This window comes from Xiphias gladius, chromosome 15, assembly GCF_016859285.1.
Source record: "Xiphias gladius isolate SHS-SW01 ecotype Sanya breed wild chromosome 15, ASM1685928v1, whole genome shotgun sequence".
Taxonomy (NCBI): domain Eukaryota; kingdom Metazoa; phylum Chordata; class Actinopteri; order Istiophoriformes; family Xiphiidae; genus Xiphias; species Xiphias gladius.
The window spans coordinates 21,524,638-21,545,552 of NC_053414.1; the positions used below are offsets into that span (position 1 = coordinate 21,524,638).

At 38.9% G+C, this 20,915-nt stretch overlaps 3 protein-coding genes and 1 pseudogene across 4 annotated transcripts; 3 read left to right on the top strand and 1 right to left on the bottom strand.

The window, feature by feature from the left end:
• Positions 1-4,432: 4,432 nt before the first annotated feature.
• Positions 4,433-5,563, top strand: LOC120800713 (annotated as a pseudogene).
• A 543-nt stretch (positions 5,564-6,106) lies between these two features.
• LOC120800144 (ecto-ADP-ribosyltransferase 5-like) lies at positions 6,107-8,080 on the top strand. 2 transcript variants are annotated; one of them, XM_040146001.1, is made up of 3 exons: positions 6,107-6,228; positions 6,368-6,452; positions 6,573-8,080. In XM_040146001.1, the coding sequence occupies exons 2-3, from the start codon at positions 6,387-6,389 to the stop codon at positions 7,332-7,334; spliced, it is 828 nt and encodes a 275-aa protein (XP_040001935.1). In that variant the 5' UTR covers positions 6,107-6,228; positions 6,368-6,386; the 3' UTR covers positions 7,335-8,080. The 2 variants fall into 2 exon arrangements, with proteins under 2 accessions (XP_040001935.1, XP_040001936.1); XM_040146002.1 differs by having other exon boundaries at positions 6,122-6,228; positions 6,351-6,452.
• Positions 8,081-9,282: 1,202 nt separating this feature from the next.
• Positions 9,283-12,676, bottom strand: ftr84 (finTRIM family, member 84). Its single transcript, XM_040146000.1, has 7 exons — positions 12,104-12,676; positions 11,704-11,799; positions 11,257-11,490; positions 10,522-10,678; positions 10,366-10,422; positions 10,085-10,138; positions 9,283-9,824 (listed from the first exon to the last, which is right to left on the bottom strand). Exons 1-7 carry the CDS (start codon positions 12,674-12,676, stop codon positions 9,283-9,285), a joined length of 1,713 nt encoding a protein of 570 aa, XP_040001934.1.
• Positions 12,677-15,509: 2,833 nt separating this feature from the next.
• tppp2 (tubulin polymerization-promoting protein family member 2) lies at positions 15,510-20,135 on the top strand. Its single transcript, XM_040146003.1, has 4 exons — positions 15,510-15,634; positions 16,605-16,796; positions 18,158-18,311; positions 19,149-20,135. The coding sequence occupies exons 2-4, from the start codon at positions 16,606-16,608 to the stop codon at positions 19,338-19,340; spliced, it is 537 nt and encodes a 178-aa protein (XP_040001937.1). The 5' UTR covers positions 15,510-15,634; position 16,605; the 3' UTR covers positions 19,341-20,135.
• Positions 20,136-20,915: the final 780 nt, after the last annotated feature.

Below are 20,915 nucleotides of genomic sequence, written 5' to 3' on the forward strand. Positions count from 1 at the left end.
GATGGAGGAGAAGCAGGAGGATGAGGTTTAAAGAAGAACTCTGGATGGATACTGTCCCTAAACCTGTCCCTTCTGTCCTACCTCCTCTCTCTGACTGTTTCAACACTTTCCTTCAACAGGTCTCACCTTCTGTATTTCTATTGTCACAAATCAACTGAACAGAAGAATGATGAAATTTGGTAAATTTATCTCCACCACCGTATGCAGTAATTTGACAATGGGTTGCTTCAAACAGAAAAAAATGTAGTCAAGAACAGAGAGGTTACTGGCAGTGAACCAGGTCTGATGAGGAAACAAGTGGCAAATTAAAACACCTGAGGAAGAAAGAGACAAACAAAATCAGCACAGAAAGAAGTTTAGAGGGAAGGATAAATTAAAGATACATTTTTAAAAGTCTGAAATTTAACATAAATAATAATATTAAATAAAAAGATAACAATAGTGCTACAGAACATCATGACAGTTTTGAAGAGAAAATTGTTTCAATGTAGGATTTTTAAATGCTAGTACACTTCCTTGTCGGAACAGGCAGCGGAAAAATTGTTTATTAGTCAAATCTGAGAATCTAAACTTTCAACATAAATGCCAAGAAATTAAATTTAGCTGCACCTTATCTGTTCAGATACCTGCAAACATTTTCAAATAAATATTTGGCTTAATTTGAAAGACTGTAACCTCATATTTTATATAGAAAAAAATGGCAATATTACCACAAAAACATATTATGTCACTATTTTTAAAATAATTATTGTTACAAATGGCACAATATGTGTAAGATCACTACTAATACAGTTAATAATATGCAGAAGATGCAAATAAATTTTACGCACTCTTACCCCTGTGTGCTCTTTAGCAGTCCAGCCTTATTCAGATGCTGGCATCGCTTCAGTCTGACTATGTCAGAATTCCATGTCTACACGCGGTAGATTATATAGTGTGTAGATCTATTTGTTTCCTGTGTGTTATCTCTAAACTTTATGAATTTGTGCGTATGAGTGTGTGTACTGAGAGACAAAGAGTGTGTGCCCTCATTCCTTCCTCTTATAGGTATTAGGCATCTCAAATGTTTCAGTTATAAATAGAATGTAAATATGTTTGACTGACAACTTAGGTGTGGGTATGCTTTTTCTTAATATTTCAACATGTCTGCTTCGGCAGGTTTGGTATAGGCTTACACTGGTCTCTGGTTCAGGCACAATTGTACCAAACTTGCAAACATCTCTATAATGACAGGACTCTGCAAAGCTGTGCACAGACACTGTGACTGCCTTTTTTTCACCAACCAACAGTTACAGCATATAACTTTCCCTGAAAACAAAGATTGTTGCTTTTACATTTCTCTTTGTGTACGGGTTAAACAAATGAGACACAGAGATTAAAATAGTGAGCTTAGAGTGGGTGGTACTTCAGAGGTTTTTTTTGAAAATTTTAGACATAACAAGGCTAGCCGTATTCCCCAGCTTCCAATCTTAAATTAGGCTAAGCACACCCTGGTTCTAGCTATACTTTATGCACAGACATGAGAGCATTATTGATTTTCTCATTACTCTCTCAGAGGGGGCAAAAAAGCGTATTTCCCATAATGTTGAACAATTGCTTGCAACCTGCTTCTTGCGTGAGTTTGACGAGAAGGCAAAAGCCAGAGCACCTGGACGAAATCCAAGCAGACAAAGTGACGTACAAACTCCTCAAAGAAAGGCTCCAGAACTGAACCCAGGATCTTTGTTGTGTAACAGTGCTCATCAATGAGCTGCAATGCTGCTCTCATTAGACCCAATTAAACCACTGAGATCAGCTAAGACCCACTTGTCAATGTTTCCTATAGAATGTTCAGCAGATCCAGCCAGTAAACAAAGGGCAAAAATGGCAATTTGAGTACAGAAGGAAAACACAGTCATTGGAAAATTAAAATACTGAGCCCCAGTAGCCTTTATTGAATGAGGGCAATGGTCATATACACAGTATACACAGCATGTACGCCGATGTGTCAATTCATACAGTTGTCAGGAAATTCCTTTCCCCTCCTAAGACTCAGAACAATACATCACACATGTCATTAGAAGCTCAGCTTACCTGTATATGTGCACAGAAGCACATCTGGTAGGATGCAGGAAAGAATCTTGTCCATGAGGTGCCACAATCAGAAACACCTCATTTTGCCACATTTGACTCTTTCTAGAGCATAATATTGATGCTAGTGTCTTTCAATAAAGGATATATCAAATATATGTTTGTGTCAAATTTGGTTTTCTGTGATATAAAGTGTAAACATCATGACAGTGAAATTACATTCCATATGCTTTTATGCCATTCTTTTGAATTGATACTGATTTGATGGTCTAAAAGGCTTATTTATGTCAAGGGTGGTGGTGGCAGACACACACCCAAGCAGATGCAGTGAAGTGTCTTTAATGGTGAAACTGATCATGAATACAAAGGCTTACAAATTTGGATTGGTGGACAAGCACATAGGTAGGTAGGCAGGCAGACAGACAGACAGACAGACAGACAGACAACAGTTCCTGTTAACCAGGTAACAGGCATATAGGAAAATACACAGAGACAAAAGCAGCTGATCCAACAAGGTGCTGGTGGCAATGGTGGGTTTAAATATTGGCTGGGTTGTTGAGGAAACTGGGAACAGGTGCGTGAGCGGGCAGGGGAGCTCACTTGATTGAAATTGGAAATTGGATTGAGATTGGAAAAACAAGTAAGCAGGTGGATATGGAGACAGGAAGAAAGACTGGGGACATCTGGTGGGAAGATGCAGAGTGGCAGAAGACGTAGGCCAAAATAAACTGGGCAGAGACAGGAATAATAAGAGTAGGGATGTTAGGTCCAGGGGAGCAAACAAGAGAGCCCCAGAGACGAATCATGACAACATGAACAATACTGTGGTTGTAAAATTTTCCTAGTAATATTTATATGGACCAAAAGTTGAAAAATTGTAGGAAAAGGTTATCAGTAAAATCAAAAATATAACTTAATACATCAATAAATAAACTAACTTTCTTAACGTTAGCTTGCCAGCTAATATGCTGCAGCTACTGTTATAAGAGTTTATACAGTGATACTTCAGCAGTATGCAGTGCAGTATATGGATCATTAAAATTACATGCACTGGTTGGTTTAGCTAGGTAACTAGCTGAACAGACTGGAGCTTAATGTGTTTAGCCCAAAGAGAACAAAAAAACTTTTTGTTCTCTAACTGCTAATGGTGATTGGAATTTGTTACAAAAAACACCAAAACTGGCTAATTTACAGAAATCACTGCTTTTAAGGGCCCACTTATTGATATTTTTTATTGATACTTGTAATTTTTTTACTTCTGTTTGTTAGCCTTCTTGTTTTTGCTTGTTTTATGCTACGTGAGTTGCAACAGGCTTGACACTTTCAACACTGTGTTAAGTGTTGAAATGAGTTACAGGACACCTTATTAGGTCTGAATCTGGGCTTAAATAATGATATAATGTCCAACACCATTTGTAAATGTTACATTGTGAAATTTTCCTAAATGTAGTCATTGCAAGTATTCCATAGTTAGTTAGTTGGGACTGTTATAACTGTATTTTCCTCTTTTCCTATGGATGAAGTTTTAAAACACAGAAATGTCAGCTAACTTCAGGCCGCAGTATGACTAACGCTCATAGGACCATATTTATTCAGAGTTAAACATTGCCCTTTAAACTCCAACTGGAAACTCCTGCATTTTTTAAGTGCTGTTGTGCAAAGATGAAGCACTGTAAATAGCAATTTTTTCATGGTATTATTACACCTGCACAATGACAATGGGTAGCAGAAGAGAAACAATAATAATACAAGTGACTGTAAAAATTAGCCAAAATCCCTCCACTGGTAATGAAGATATTGGATGCAACGTTTTGCTCTCTCTGTCATAAGCACAGTTCAGGTTGCTCTTCAGTCTGTACACAACTTTACATCTCAGTGTGTCTGTCTCGATGTCAGTGACATCAGTCAGGCCTTTCCCCTTTGTGCTTTGTAACTCAATGACTTACCTTTGTTTGTTTTTACCTGAGCCAGCTACTAAACAGGATTTAAAAGTGTTATCAGATGCAGAACCTCAATGCAAACAGTAATATGACAGAGCCAGTGAGAAGCACTCATGACAAATACATACACAAAGAATGGGAAAATGCAGCAAACCAAGAAAAAGAAAAAAAAAAACATTTGTAGTAAAAAAAAAATTTTAAAAAAAGTTTCTTTTGTTAAATGGTTTCTGTTAAATGGTAGCTCTAGCACCTCTGAACAAAAGCGTAGAAGAATGTCTGTGCTATGTGGTAGTACTTGTGAATCCAGTCGGCTGGGACTTTTTTTGTTGATAATGAAAATAATAAAAATCTGATGGATAACCATGCCGTTGAAGAGTTAGTCCGTTTTTGTTCAAAGGGATATTCTTGTTTCTCATTTAGATATGAAGCTTGGCGAAAGACCAGTGTGTGAGCTGAAATCCCTGAGAAACTGGGCAAGTCTTTGTGCGTTGTTGGCGGTGGTGCTCCTATTGTATCGTGACCCATTTCTAATATTCTGGTGGCCTCAGAAACCTGCTGAGGTGGGATGACAGTTCTTTCTTTTAGATTCACCAAAAACATGTACAGTTTATTTGTAATCTGTGTCAGGAAGAGCAGAAAAATTGATTTTATCAGTCATCACAATGAGAAGTTGTTGATTCTGCTCATGTAGTTGTTTCTTATCCACAACTTCAGAAAACCAAGACTGAAGGTTTACCCCTGGATATGGCGACAGACTCCATTGATGACATGTATGATGGTTGCTGATCTGCAGCAGCCTCTATGGTCGTCCTGTTTGGCGTGTTTGAGTGGATCTTCAACAGAAACCTCAGTTTTGGCTGGGCTTCAGCTGAGAGAGATGCAACGAAACCTGTGCACAAGCACCTGAAAGAAGAACATGCTATAGTTGTGTAAATGTACACAAAAATGAAACATATCCAACACGATTTTTACCCGACTGATGCCATTCAAGTTCTGCGTCACAATCAGACATTGTGCAGAATCACTTATCACAGGACATGGAAACAGTTTAACCACAATGTCATGAACACAAACGTGCATTTGGTGCCTTCACTTTGGCAGCTTCAACTAAGCAGTCATTTAATTTTAATGGCAATGTGTCTTGTTTTGAGATCTATACATGCTTTGGGGCTGATGTAACATATTAGTCAGCGTCAAACCAAATCGGACAGGTGCTGATACCTCCCTATGAGGTTTTCAAAATCAATGATGTCCTGACAAATGACCTGTGGTGCAGTGTAGTTTACAAGTTAGAGAGCACCAAAATGCCAAGGAGAGATTTAAATTGTAAACTGAATCAAAGGCAAATTAAAGCATACTTTGGAGATGTTTCAACACTCTTGTATACAAGAAGGGTTGGGATGATGTTCGCATGTGTAATACTGATGGTTATAATTTCATTAGTCCTTGTAAAACGCAGGCAGAAATGTTTTGTGGCTGCAGTGCTGGGTGCTCTGCTGGTGCCGACGATCATTGCGCCGATGCTGAGAATTAGCCACTTAATCCCTGGGTAATATTGCTGATATTGAAACTTTCCAAACGTTTTGTAATGAACAATATGTTGTGATAATGTTTAATTTTTTTTTTAATTAAGAACCGAAAGAGTAGTTTTAATAAACACATCATATGATTCATGGATCCAGTCCAACTGCATTTTTCACCTTTAAAACACTTTCATATATTTAAACAATGCAGGACACTGACACAGTGGGTTTGTCAAAAGTTGCTTATCCAGCGCTAAAGAAATTACCCTGTGTGTACACTGATTTTTGTTTTTTGAGATAGATTTTAAAGTTTGTGAGTCATTAGAGAGATGTGTTGTACATGAAAGAAAGGAAACATACAGTTTTCTTTCCTGCTTTCAGGCACATTTTTGTGCAAAAGGGGGTGCAACTCATTAGGAAAATTTATATTTCATAAAAACACCTCTTGCTACAGCGGTAAACACTCTTAAGGTATTCATATCTTAGACTGTGGTCAACACCAAGTACATAATTCGCAAATGCATAGACTTATATAATTCATTACAATCAAAGGGGAGTGACTTGAATGTGTAGGCCTGTGAGGGTTTCACCCCTGATTGGAATGAACTGCAGCTGGTGAAAGACAAACATGAGCTCAGAACAGATATCCCTCAAGTCACCAAAGTATCACTACAGCATGTGGGAAGTGAACTGTGGTAAGTGAATAAAAGCCTTCAGTTCTTCCCTTGATATTCCAAGTGCTTGATCAGACTCCAGAGAAGACTGGAAATACCTGCTTTTGACCCTGTGTTTCCTTTCACAACGTGTTTGCTGAAAGAGGTATCTTGTGTGCAGGTTTCTATGCTAGTGGAAGATGGCCATGATGGGAGTTTGGGCAGCAGTGCTAATGACTTATGGAATCTATATAGGATTTGCAAAGGTAGTGTATAAACTGGCTGGTGGCTTGCTTAAGTGTGACTGCTGTACACTGACGTGTAGGTTAGATTATGACCGAGGACAATTTTTTTTTTTTCTCATAATTTCTATTATTTTTTTGCAGAACTCTGCAGAATCTTGGTTCAAAGGTCACGTTCCACTGGATCTGGCTCCAAATGCTGTTGATGACATGTACACTGGTTGCAAGGACAAGATGGACTCCAGAGTGAAGAAGCAGTACCTTACAAATGAGAGAAACAAAGACAAAAATTTCACACTGGCCTGGGGAGAAGCAGAGAAATATTACAACAAAAAATGGAGGCGTAAAAAGGGAAAGAGACCCTCCACCGCACTGGGTAAAGAACAGATCATGGCTATTTATGTTTATACTCTCGACAAACCAAATGTATATCTTGATTTCAATAATGCAGTTCGAACCCAGAAATCCATGTACATGACCACATTCAGGTATCACACACTTCACTTTTTCCTGACTGACGCCCTTCAAACTCTCAACTCTCGCAAACCTGAGGCGGAAAGATGTCTGACTGGCTACCGTAGAGTCAACAGCTACTTTAGCCAAGACGTTCTCAATAAGGTGATTCGCTTTGGCTCTTTTACCTCCAGCTCAATGGGTTGGTACCCCAGCGCTGAAAGATTTGGAGACAAGTCATGCTTCGAGATTGTCACATGCTCTGGAGCAGACATCTCGCTGTACTCAAAGCTTGGAGAGTCAGAGAGAGAAGCACTGATTCCTCCCTATGAGGTCTTTAAGGTAACAAAGACAGAGAGGAGATCTGACCAGAAGAGTCTACCATGTGAGGTGGTATATAAACTGAAGAGTACAGGCAAAGTCCTTTCCCATTTAAATTGTGCTCTTTTCTGAAATAAACAATCTGGCAGGGTTTTTATTTTTTTTTCCTCATACAGTTAACATAAAATAAAATATTAGGATGCATCATTAATTATTACAAATTATCTTCAAAACTCAAGTGAACATGGATTTCTTTGTTATACTCACGATAAACACCATTACTATTTGAAATAATTTGACATAAAAAAATTTAAATTAAAAGTTGAATAGTCAGGTGCAGTGGTTGTACTGTGCAACAAGTGTTAAAGAAACCCAACAGATAATGAGTTAATCTTGAAAATAGTATAACTGTTATCATGGATCTGTATTCTTTAGGGTATCACATTACTTTTTAACACAACGTAGAGCTAGTGCAGTTTAACAAAGGTTGAGCACATCGTGCATTGAAGAGTATCAGCTGTGAACTGAATTAGAAATACTAAATGGCTTTGAAGAGTTTTTAAGAGCCTGATGAAGCGTTTTTGTTTTGTTTTGTTTTTTTGCCCTGGGTTTGACTGCTCAGGCAACATACTGTAGATGCTGACCTATCCTCTCTGATGGATATGTTGGGGCAGTGTGCTGCCTGTGACGAAGACTACAGACACTGCTCAGCACTGAATAAAATCCCTTGACCTACTCTGCATGAAAAACCTCTGACTTCATTGCACCACCACTTCTGAAAACCAAACCTATGCCCTAAGACCTGCATATATATATTGTATTAGCTCAGCTCAACTCAACAGATATAACACAGGTCACCGAAACATTACGACTGTGTGTTATGTGTAAACTGTGGAAAGCTAACTTAAATAAAGCCTGAGAGGTTGCAATGCTAGCTTTTCACTTGGGAATGTAAGTGATAATAAAATAAAGTAAATCAAAAGGATAAGGATACTGTAGCAAGGAGCTGTTGTAACTTAGACTGTTCTCCTTTCCAGTTCCTATTTGCATTACTAAGCAATGAAGCAGTTAACTGAATCAAAACATGCTCACAGAAAATTAATGACCTGATGAAAATCACAAGAATGTTGTTTACATAAAGAGTTTTGTCGAAGAGAACTGTGTGTTACTTGTATTTGTCTGAGGTGAGTCAGTGTTGTCCTCACTTGACTTTTCCTCCTATGATCATGTTAAAATGTCTTCCTTGTTCTCTGACTATGCTACACTAAGTGTTTTAATCTCACACCCTACGTGTGTCTTCCTGTAATTATAACTGCTAGATGTAAAAGTGTACTTTACCCTCTCATTCATTGAATGGTCATTTCACCTACAGAACACAGCACTTTGCAGCCTGAAAGTTAAAGAAAACACAAGGACTGTTCAAGGAAATCAGGAAAAAGGCATGAGCTAGAAGGGAAGGGGCACTGACCTGAGCCCCCTTAGTGATCTAGGGGATAAAAATGGCCTTTAAATGGGTCTAAACTTGAAACAGAGGGACCAATAAAAGGCATGTTTAGGAGAGGAGGAACAGTGGCATGACTGAAAGTAGATAGGTAAAAAAGCCGGTGGGCAGGAGAAGTTGGCTAAAATATAATTTGTGCTGACTGTCCCTTTAACCTTAATGGTGTAAATATAATTTTGAACTGAGAACATGTTTCAGAATAAAAAAATGATGTATTACTTCCGTTTGGGGTTACATATAACCCTTATGATAACATGGTTGCGTACAATGGCTTTTTATATGCTGTATACTGTATCTGCATGTCTTTCTTTACAGGGCTACACCTCCAAAACATCAAAGAAGCGTACTTTGATTTTTGCATTTTAAATTTAATGACAGTTTGTGGTCAAACAAGGAGTTAGACCTCTCTGTGATATTACTTATGCTGACCCCAAACATAGGTACTTTAATGTTACAATGTGGAATAGTATAATAATACGCAAGTGAAGCCTTTTTAATTATCATCACATTATTTACCAAACAATCAAATACATGACGCAGTGAAACCTTGTTAAAGAAATGTATTACATTGTTTAAATCTCAGTAAGGTGTGGGATTCTGCTTCAGTTGGCAGAGGGTAACTGAGGAGCCCACACCAAAACCAGCATACAAAGGCTCACTGAACTGAGCTTTGAAACTGTGGAGAAGCTCCATAGTCTCTGATACTGAGTAAAAGGCCACAGTGTTGCCTGCATAGTCCAGGTACACACCAATTCGCGTAGCCCGGGGAGCATCAGGAAGGTCTCTGTCTGCTTTGTTGTGCCAGGCAGAGTAGCCTGAGTCCGAGCAGAGGAGACTCCAAGACTTATCGTTGTAGCCCAGCAGGCTGTGCGAATTCTTCCCTTTGCGACTGATGCTCTTGTAGGCCACCCCGATGGAAAACTCCCCGCTCCACTCTGCCTCCCAGTAAAACCTGAAACCCGTCAGACGTTCCTTGCACAGCACCTGGGAGAAGCCATCAAAGCGTTCCGGGTGATCTGGGTAAAACTGGACTGTTTTCTTCCGTGTGACCCTCTGGTTCCCGTCCGACAAAACTAGCTCTTTATAGACTGTGTTTGGATCAAAGGACATCTTACAGGAATCTGAGTGAAAACAGCCACAATACACATTTTTAAAATTATTTATGTTTAGATCGATGGATTCATTCACTTTTGCTTCACTATGTCACAGTTGTTTTTTTCACCCACAACAACTAAATATGTCAGTGTACGTTATTATATACATTATATAAATATAAATGCACACTGTTGTTGTCAAAGATTAACAAATATGCATGTAGTCACTTTGTTTCTTATGACACTGATATACACCGAGTGGACTGAACCAAAAGCAGATGACTCACATCTCAAGAAGTCCGTTCTTTTTTTTGGCTCCTGAAAATCTACTCTGGAAGGAACTGTTTGGATATGAAAACATGGACATTATTTTGTGATAAATTTCATTTTCTAGTTTATTTCTAAATGATCTAAATTGGATGACATACATACCATCAATCAAATGGTGGAACTTTGAAACACTATCTACAAATTCCTTGTTCTCTTCCCAAAATGAAAAATGTAATTAATCAATATTCATGTGTGCTTAACAGTATAGTTGTATACATTTCAGTTGATAGACACTTACCTTTAAGTTGTTTGTCTCCATTTCTTGGCAAAAGTATGTACACGGGGGTTTCACTAACTGTGAAAATGGTGCAGCATTAGGTTTGCCCATTAGCAGCCCACTTTTTGGTTTTCACATTAAAAAGATATTTTGTGAATATTGTTTACTGGAACAAACCTGTCTTGGAGATTTTGCTTAGTTCCTTCTTGCAGATGTCATCCAGATGTTCCTTCATCTCTGTGGCTGTCTTGCTCATCTCTCCAAAGGAGAACTGAGGGTTGATGAGCACTTTGGGCACCATGGCCTCAGGAGGAACACACAGGGTTGGAAAATTCTGTTCAACACCAAAATATAAGTTCCATAATCTAGCCAAAGAGTCAGAAACACAATTTCCATCACCTGACCAAAACAACATAAACAGTTAGAATTGTCCTGACTTAGCTATAGTGCAATATTCACAAAGCAAATTATGTTATATGAACATTTACAGCATCAATACTGATCCTGCTTATCCTTTAAAATGTGAGGAAAGCAGAAAAAACATAAAAAAAATAATTTTGAGTATTTGAGCAAACATAGGCTAGTAGTATTGGACTGTCTTGTCAGCCTTAATGAGAAAACTCAGCCTCATAGATTCTGATGTCTAATGTGTAAACATCTCTGTCTGTAGTCGGGTAACGAGTCACAGGTTAACTGCAAAATATCCCCTGTACAGCAGTGAGTATTCATCCGGAAAAATCTTGGGTAACCAACATTAGATCTGTTGCTTCACAGTTTTTGGTATTAATGCATAACAGACCAGCAGGGTGGTACGCTCTGTGCAAATTTTCAAAAAGATGAGTTGATATTTTTATTAGTATTCAAACAATATGCAGATTTTTTTTTTTGCTGCTCTGTATGATCTTCCAGCACCTGCAGAAAGTGAATGTTGTCTTCTGTTTCGAGGATCTGCCGTAGCTCTGCGTCTCTGCGCTGTAGCTCCAATATCTCCTGCTCCAGACGGTCCAAGTAGCCCTCAGCCTGCGACATCGCTGCCTGCATGTTGGCCGTTATCATCTGATTAATTTCTGCCTTCCAGCGCTCCACCGCCTGAAGCATTTCGTGGAAGGTCTTGTCACTTTCTGCCTGTGCTCGCTGGGCACAACTCTAAAAAGTAAAGTAAGTTTGTAAGGAAATATTAGGTAGAATAAGAGTCATCCTTGACACTACTACTGGATAGTGCCAAATTAAAATATTTACATATCCTATTCATAATGGCCTTAAATTTTGTGAAATATTGCACATCATATTGTATCTTCTCCCATATAGCCAATGACCCATTGCATTTTACCATGCAGAAATGCATTAATCTGATCTTACTTTAAGAACATCAACATTATGCTTGAGCTCCTGCAGCTCCTTCATCCTTTCCTGAATGATGTGCTGGACTTCAGACTGGGTGACCACCAGGACTTTCTGATGGAAAAAAAATAGAGGTAAGAAGACAGGCTTTTATAAATCACAGTCACTCAGGATAACAAGATGCACTTTTAGTCTGTGACATCAATTTGGAAGCAGCCTCTGCCTTATAAACTCAAAATCGGTATGCACGAAATTTATGAAAATCTGATATTGGATTCCCACCTGAAGCAAGATTTCGGTGGGTTCTAAATGGCCTCGATGCAACCGATTCAGTGTATACAGACTAGAACTGCCAAAAAAAGGCCAATTTATCACTTAGAGTCAGACATACAGTAGGCTACTAACAATTTGGACTCACTTGTTTCTCGATGCGCTCTTCTTCTGCCGAGGTAATGTTGTGGCTGCGGTGCTCTCTGACAGTACACAGAACACAGATACACATCTGGTCAGAGCGACAGAACAGCTCCAGCCCTTTCTCATGCTGGGGGCAGATCTTCCTGTCCAGGTGGCCCGTCTCATCCACCAGCTTGTGTCTCTTGAAAGTAGACGACTCGTAATGAGGCTTGACGTGCGTTTCACAGTAGTAGGCCAAGCACATGAGGCACGACTTGACAGCCTTGCTGCGACGGCCAACGCAGAAATCGCAGAAGGATTCACGATGCATGTAGGGGAAAGGCGTGAGCTCTGGAAGCTGCCGCCATGGCTCGTGGTTTACATTAGGCAGGTTACGTCTCAGCACAGGCCGTGGCGTGAAGGTCGAACGGCATTGTGGGCAGCTGTAAATACCCATGTGGTCAAACTGGTCCCAGTAGATCTTGATACACTCCAGGCAGTAGGTGTCACCACATGGGATGGTGACCGGGTCTTTCGGGGCATCCACACACAGTGGACAGTAAGCCTCTGGTGGTAAAGGGAAACCAGATTCAGCCATGATGATGTTGGATGAGACAAATATAGAAAATACTCTGAATATGAATATTTTCTAGTTATCTGTCATATAACTGTTTATATGAGTAAGTCCACTAAATAATGGTAAGTCAAGTGCTGCTAGTCTGTATAAGGTCCAGAGTCTAACCACAGGCTCCTGTGATCCTACAACTGCTATTCAAACCGGAGACAATATTGTTTTCTGTTGATATTTAAAGGGGAGGCTTTGTTTCTACTATAAGCACACAGGTGATGTCTTCCCACAGAACCCTTTTCTTCAGTGACTGAGTGAAAGTAATGAGGTCTGCAACTGTGACTCATTCTGCTTACAAAGCAGGAATTTCAGCTAAGCACACACAGAAAGGTCAAGTTGTCAGTAAAATAACATCAGCCACCAAGGGCATAATAAAAGAATCTTATTCAAATAAGTATCAACATGATGCTACTGGTATTTAACTCATAATGAGTTGATCCCTTGATGCTGTCTACTATCTGTGTTAGCATTACCATTTTTGTACAAAACGAGATCCGTCATGACATGTAATGTCAACACCGGCTGTGTGCGAGTTGAATAAGACACAGGACTCGGAAGTCATTTGGTGATTTTTTTGTGTTTTTCAGGGAAGAGCTGTCTAATGTTATTTTACATTAATATCCCCCTAAAACCCAAATATATCATGGCTGAGGACTTGGCTGTACTGGTTAGTATTTCCAAGGGGTTACACATAGTCCTGCAGCTTTCCATTTGACTGAGCAGTGAGTTTCATGATGGTGCATGATGTGAAAACAACTTGTTCTGTTTATCCTGTGAACAAAATACAGCGCATCAGTAGTAGCATGTGGGTTCCCAGAGGAGTACATTTGAAACCTTAAAAACAATGCAAGGTGAAAGCACTGCAGTACCAGAGGACAATGCTGAAACAATAATATATACATCTTTAATTTTAGCTTTATTTAAAGGCAAAATGGGTATTAAAATACTAAAATTTAAAAGAAAGAATTTGTTAGGATTTATTGTCACTCCTAAACTGACTTATTGACATGTCTTTTATTATACACACTAATATTAAACAACAACCAATTTCTCCGTTATTAACATTTTCTAATGCATTTACTATAAAAAGGTGTATCGATAATATATATATAGGCATGATAATATATATATAGGCATGTTACTCGTATATATACAAGAGTAACATGCCTATACTTTCAAAAATACCTAAATTTCATCTTATTCAAACTCTTAAATTACAAACTTATGTCTATACATATTTAGCTTATGCCCATAATTTATAGTATGGGCAAAAATCTCTGAAGAAGACTTTGATGTCACAAATTTGCATGGCAATCAGTGGAAAACTACAATTGTTTTATAAATAGTTATTAACTGAATTCATAAATATAACATTTTTAGAGTCTGAGCTTTATTTGCACAGGCTGTAAGCTGGCTCTTGGCTCAGGCAATATAACAAATGCTAGGGGCACCAAGGAAGAAAGAAAGGTTGAATCAGGTCAGGATTAGATCTGCCCTTGAAATCATATATCATGTTTTAAATACCGCATACTGATAATTGGGGTACTATATGTTGTGTATATTGTGGGATGTGAATGCCTTCGAGCTCACCTTAATAATACCAATTTCCTTAAAAGCAAAAAAAAATGACTTGAAAAAATGTTTTTAAATACTCAAAGTATAAAACACTTGTGAACCCTCCAAGAAATAATGGCATCCAGACACTAGAGGACAGGCTTATTCCTGTGAGCCTAGCATGTTTAATCAGGTACACTATCTCATGATTTCTTCTTTTTCAGGTGAAAGAGGTGACTGTGAGCTTCGTGATGTTGTTGCTAAATTATTAATACTTTTGGCCAAAGATCATTCATCTTTAATGAGTGCACTATAAATAACCATTCATGTTTCAGCCATTCTACATGAAAGACAGTACACATTTCCCACATCTATAAATATGTGGAGAGTAGCATTTTTAGGTCTCAACCAAAGTCCCTCATGTCCCAGTATAGGCTCCCACTTGCAAATCTCAGTTTAACTCCTGTCTGCAAATTTATTATTGTTATCAGAACAATGTGGAGCAGAAAGTATGTATACTGCTTGTAGAAAGAAAGCAAGTGTAAAATTTTGTAGTAATTAGTAAATGACTATATTATGGTAGACCCATGTACTGAATCCCATGTACTGAATCCCAGCAGTAGAATACTGCTTGACCACTATGGTCAGAGTTTACAGAGTGCAAACTAGCCAGCTCCGTGATTTTCAGTTTGCGTGATATGAAGCTGTGAAATGGGGTTATATTTCCTGTAATGTGTCTTATGTTGACAGTGCTCTTTGTTCTTTGAAGGGCTGCTCTCATCTTTGTCCAGACAAGAGTGCTCTGGTGACAATGACAGTCGGAGAGAGAAAGAGAGAAAGCAAGAGGCTGGGAGAGTGATGGAGAGTGGGAATGGCAGATAACTGAGAGCTTACTGTTGCAGAGGGGACAAATGGGTGAGAAAAACAAAGTCTGGGGAGAAAGGAGAATAACAATTGTTACTTATGTAGCACCTACCCCAAAACAAGAAGAACAAAAAAAGAATCTAAAAATGAACTCTAATAAAACAATAAAAATATTACATAAATAATCCTTCCACAGAAACAAGTCTGTACAGGGAGGCAAGAAGCTAATGAGACTGAATGGGCATGAGAGAGGCTGAGTACCCATGATGTCATTGACTGTGCCGGTTGGTACTCTCTCCCTCCTCCCTTCCTCTTTCCTCTCTCCTCCTGTCTCTCTGTATCTTTCCATCTCTTTCATCATTGTGGGGAAGCCTGGGAGTGGCTGGACAGAGGAGAGCCAGAGGAGAAAGACGAAGATAAAGGAGGAGGAAGATCAAGAGGTTGAGCAGCTGTACATGAATTAGGATTTTCCTGAATATTTTCAGAGCATCCTTCCATTTACGGCAGCAGGTACACTGTACAATCCTGGGGTTTTTGACATTGCTGTTCATGCACTGGTACCGCCAGTAATACAGCAAAGGGGGAGTGGAAATGTCTTGGCAGCAGAAAACGAAGCTTAGGACTAGACATTTAATAGTTCCCATGACTAGATGTCTTTGTTTATGCTACAATTATGACAAGTTATTTGTAATATTTATGTGGACACTTTTAGATGCATGATGAAAGTGTATTTAAATGATCTCTGTGAATGTAAAAAGAACAAATTTTCACGTAAGAAATAATTGAAGCCTCTTTTTGGTTCTGTTTTTTTTTTATAAATCACATTTTTATGTCACAGTTTAATAACCAACACTCCTGAATCTACAGTGCATCTTTATTTCCATCAGCTTGACCGGCAGACAGCAGTAACAAATACATGGATATGACGGATAAGTCTGTGTTGGTTTATGTTTGTGAGTTTGTGTGTGTATGTGTGTGTGATTGAGTAGAGGAGAGGAAGAGAAAGAGAAAGAGCGTGTCTGTTCAGTCACTGCAGACTGAACAGCATAGAAACTCTTTGGAAATTAGGTTGATTGTATTAAACTGGTATTAGAGTAGCTGGTGATTGATGTGCCTATGTGTGTATTTGTGTGTATGTATGAGAGGGAGAGAGAAAATGTTTATTTAGACTGACCATCATGGCAGACATTTCTTGGCAGGCAAGAAGTCAATCAGCTAATAGAGTCTTTATGGATTTCTGTGACTTCTTTAATTTCACAAAGTGTCCTCAAAAGGATAGACAGTAAATGAACATCACCCAAAGTAAGGATTTTGCCTTTTTGAAGGGCAATTATAAGGTTAGGACAATGTAGCCATATGCAACTATTATGCTGCTATGTTATATATTATCAGCGTGTCTGTGTGTGAGCCTGTGTCAGCAGTACTGAATCCTTGTGTTTGCCTGCACACTGATGAGAAATACTGCCTGTGTGTCTGTCAGCATGGCTGAGGGCTCAGTGTCTGTAGCAGGGGTGGAGAACTCCTTCCAGAAGTTTGCAGTCCACGGGGACAGCAAGGCCACAGGGAAGGAGATGAACGGCAAGAACTTTGCTAAGCTCTGCAAGGACTGCCACATCACTGATGGCAAGAACGTCACCACCACTGATGTTGACATAGTTTTCAGCAAAGTCAAGTAAGATTTCATTCAGGATCCACCTTCCACAGCTGAGATATTAATAACACAGCTACAATGTCACAGTGTAAAAAAACAACCAAGAAATGCAATAGTATCAGCTGTTGCAAATGACATCTTTATCAGCTGCACAATCCATGCAGAATGAGTGGTGTGCTTATGAATTTTTTGCTTATAACTGAATTAATAGTTTTTGACTAGTAATTGTGGTCTGGCACTGTGGGAATAAAAACAGCCAATGCACTGATGTAAACTGTAAGATTAGCCAAGTAGCAGTGTACAAACTGACTGTGTATGGGAGTGTGCCTGTGTGAGTGTGTTCAGTTCGGACTCTGCCTGATGTCAGGACTTACCGGGTTCTTTTTCCTATTTTCCTCCAGTCTCGCTCCTTTTTCCTCTCATCTCTGTACATTTTATGAAGTTGATTCATAAAGCTGTGAGTTAAGCGCAAATTTTTTGCTTGAGTTTAAGCATTTTCAACCAATGCGAATGCAGAGTCTGCCTCAGTTTGCACCGTGTGGGAGAATTCCCATCCCTTTTGCATCCACTCATGTATTTCTGTTAATTTTGTATGCAGTCGCATTGCATCTAAAATTTGCTTTGTGTTCTGGCAGAACACACCTCAATTACTAAAATTATTTAAACGAGACTGATAGTCTACAGCTAGCAGCTCTGTTAGGTGCAGGTGAAATGATCGCCCTTCAGTTTAGTGTCTTAGCATGCTAACATTTGCTAATTAGCACTAAACACAAAGTACAGCTGAGGCTGATGGAAAAGTCATTTGGCAGGTATTGGGACGTAAAACAAAGTATTGGATGTGTTAAAATTTTGACATTTTGACCTGCCGATGGTGCTAGATGAAAAGTCAGGAGATCTACAAAGTCATTTCATCCTCTTGGCACGATGGATACAGTATGTGTACAAAATTTCATACCAGTCCATCCAATATTGTCAACATATTTCACCAAACACCCAAAACATTGATCTCATGCTCACGCAAGGGTAAATTTAAGGGGATCATCAAAGGTATTAGGATTGATCCTTGGGATCATGAATGTCCAAAAATGTCCCAATGTTCTGTACAAAATTTCATGGAAATGCATCTAATAGTTGTTGAGATATTTCAGTTTGGACCACACTGGTGGACTAACCGACAGACCGACAATGCAATCCCTAGAACCAATACACCTAGGGTGGCTTAAAAAAATTGTCAGAAATTTGTCAGCAATTTTACCATCATTTTATAAGGGTAGCCCGTTCCCTTTGCTAGACATGGCAATATATTAATATGCAAAGAGGCACATGACCTTATTTGGATAACTTTGTTACTTTCCTCATTTGGCAACACTGTGTTTCCTCAGGCCAAAGTCAGCTCGTGTAATCACATTTGAGCAGTTCAACCAGGCCCTGACTGAGTTGGCTCCCAAGCGTTTTAAAGGCAAAAACAAGGAGGAGGCGCTACAGCAGCTCTATGGTCTTATTGTTGGGAAGGAGCCTTACAATGTCGGAGTCACTGTGAGTATTTTATAAGTTATAACCACAACGTACTCACCCTTCACCGCCCTCAAGAAGGCAACATCCAGGGACTCCACTTATGGATCCCTACAAAGTTTTATGTCATAGTGCTCTGATTGGTCCACCACCATAAGATTGATAAATTACTATGTTTATACTTTAAAATGGATAAGCTTAGGTATAATGTAGAACATAGTTAAGTTTGGATTAAAGTTAAATATTTGAGGTTGGTTAAGGTTAGGGTACGAATCTGGATGGACTTCCATCTCTGTTTGAGTGAGATAATAATCATAACAAGTGTTCACATATCTTTTTGTTTTATTGGCTAAAACTGGTCTATTTGCCATGGCCACTGTTCAACCCATAAATTATAAATGACAATGTGACTGTTAGAGGTATGGGTTATTGTCACACTGTGGCCTTGAACTGAAATTCTTTTACAGTAATCAGTTCTTTTACCGGGGTAATATTTATAGAAGGAGAACGTAAGGTACACAGAGGAGATAAAATGATTGTGTGCGTTTGTGTGTGTAAATTTTAGAATGAAGACTTGGTTTAGGGTTAAGGAAGTTGGGTTTAGGTTAAGGTTAAGGGTTAGGGTTAGGCAAGTAGTGGTTATGATTAGGTTAGAGTAAGTCTTTATAGGAAATGAATATAAGTCAATGTAATGTCCTTTGAAGTGATGGAAACTTGAATGTGTGTGTGTGTGTGTGTGTGTGTGCGCACGTGCGCATGTGTGCTTTTACCTGTACCTGAATGAACAGAAGACTGAAATTAATGCCTGTTTGTCATTTCAGTTTACATTTCACTGTAAATTTTATCTTCTATTACTTTTAGAAAGTGGCAAAGGCAGCAGCAGTGGACAGACTGACTGATACCACCAAATACACTGGATCACATAAGGAGCGGTTCAGCGAGTCTGGCAAAGGAAAAGGGAAGGCCGGGCGTGAGGACATCCCAGACAACAGTGGCTATGTGTCAGCTTACAAGGGCAGCGGCACTTATGATGACAAAGTGAAGGAGGCATAATCCTGCTGAAGGTTAATGATGACCTGACCCTGAATAGGGGTCTTTAAAATCATTGGCTATTCCATTTTTTTTGGGACAAAAGATATATACATATGCACTGTGGGAAAACAATTCAACAAAAAAATATATAATTGGAGTTCCAACAACCAGGATGGGAAACGAAAAAAAGAAATCAAAAGATAATGCGTTTTTTATTTTTAACCTGCAGTGATCACAGCAATTTTAATGGGTTGTAGCATGAACAACTGATAGTGCTGTAAATATATTTTCACTTTACAGGGGCCAAAAGATTAAACTGCACTTGTAGCCAAGCTTGCTTTTTAGAAACTAACTCTGCTTTGTAGTTTAGCTTAACACCGTGCCTTACTATTGATGTAGCCACTAGCGTGAATGCTCTGATATAATGTGCTGCTATTCTCAGCTAACTTGATGCAATAGATGATCTTTTAGCTGGTTTCAAGAAATAACATTATGTCTGTAGTCACTCCTTCACTTGTTAAGCAAATCATTTTAAATTTCAGTGCCTTGTGCTACATAACCGATCAGTACCCATTATTTCTCTTGTCATGGAATTTATTGTTATGATTAAATCACAGGTGTTTTCCAAGTACATTATGTATAGAGAGGTAACAAGCAGTGAAGAACACAGAGTTAGACTCCACTGATGAAGCTAAAAACATTTGGGGTGCTCTTACATTGTCTGTATTCCTTATTTCTCGATGCTCATATGATGTATCCTTTCACATTGTTTTACATTCTTCCTAGGTTGAATGAATTAAGAACATCCTCTTTCTCCCAGATTGAAATGCATTTAAGGAAAATTGAATGTAAACATTTAAATAAATACTTGAAAATGCAGCAACTTGATGGTCTTACAAGGGTGTACAGTATATAATTATATTATACTTAATTTAGTTGACATTTCAGTGCTATGGAGGGATATTACAACATAACATAACAGAAGAAAATCCTTCAGATGCTTTTTTTTTTACCTGATTTGAACATTCAGTACAGTATTTGGAGAAATATTGTACAACTATATAAGTACATTATAGTCTCAAGTAGAAATTGGCTTAAACAGACACAGTGCTCAGGTGTTTCTGAGAAAATGTATGATTCGATCAGTGTGTTTTGACACATACATGTCCGTTATGCAGATATGCCTGTTAGGTTTAGTTGTAATTAGGACTCAAATATAGTATTCAGACAAGAGATATTCAAATGTTCAAAATCAGGTTTATTGTAGACTTGTAGGGGTGAGGGTTTGGGGAGACAGGGTGGAGCTGGGCATGGTAAACAAAGAGGAACCTCAATAGATGATGGACCTGGAGCACAGGTAAACATAGGATTAGGCAGGAGTCAGGCAAGCCCAAGGAAAAGTACAAATATGGACTTGAGCTTGGCCCCGAAGAACTGGGGTCTTTGTACTGCCGGCATTGGTCAGTGGATGGGTTCCCAGCCTGCAGGTGGATTGAGGCAGGAGGAAACCAGAAAGCCACGCCCAAACAGACACACACATCCACACAGACAGGGAGAGAGACACAAAGGAGGGGAACACAGCTGGAAACACAGGGA

Excerpts from the sequence above, each read along its gene's own strand:
- LOC120800144 (XM_040146001.1), top strand. The coding sequence starts at position 6,387 with ATGGCCATGATGGGAGTTTGGGCAGCAGTGCTAATGACTTATGGAATC. Across the intron at positions 6,453-6,572 it reads TCTATATAGGATTTGCAAAG|AACTCTGCAGAATCTTGGTT; the intron begins GTAGTGTATAAA and ends ATTTTTTTGCAG.
- ftr84 (XM_040146000.1), bottom strand. The coding sequence starts at position 12,676 with ATGGCTGAATCTGGTTTCCCTTTACCACCAGAGGCTTACTGTCCACTG. Across the intron at positions 11,800-12,103 it reads AAGAGCGCATCGAGAAACAA|AAAGTCCTGGTGGTCACCCA; the intron begins GTGAGTCCAAAT and ends TTTTTCCATCAG. Across the intron at positions 10,679-11,256 it reads ACAACATTCACTTTCTGCAG|AATTTTCCAACCCTGTGTGT; the intron begins GTGCTGGAAGAT and ends GGTGTTGAACAG.
- tppp2 (XM_040146003.1), top strand. The coding sequence starts at position 16,606 with ATGGCTGAGGGCTCAGTGTCTGTAGCAGGGGTGGAGAACTCCTTCCAG. Across the intron at positions 16,797-18,157 it reads ATAGTTTTCAGCAAAGTCAA|GCCAAAGTCAGCTCGTGTAA; the intron begins GTAAGATTTCAT and ends GTGTTTCCTCAG. Across the intron at positions 18,312-19,148 it reads CTTACAATGTCGGAGTCACT|AAAGTGGCAAAGGCAGCAGC; the intron begins GTGAGTATTTTA and ends TATTACTTTTAG.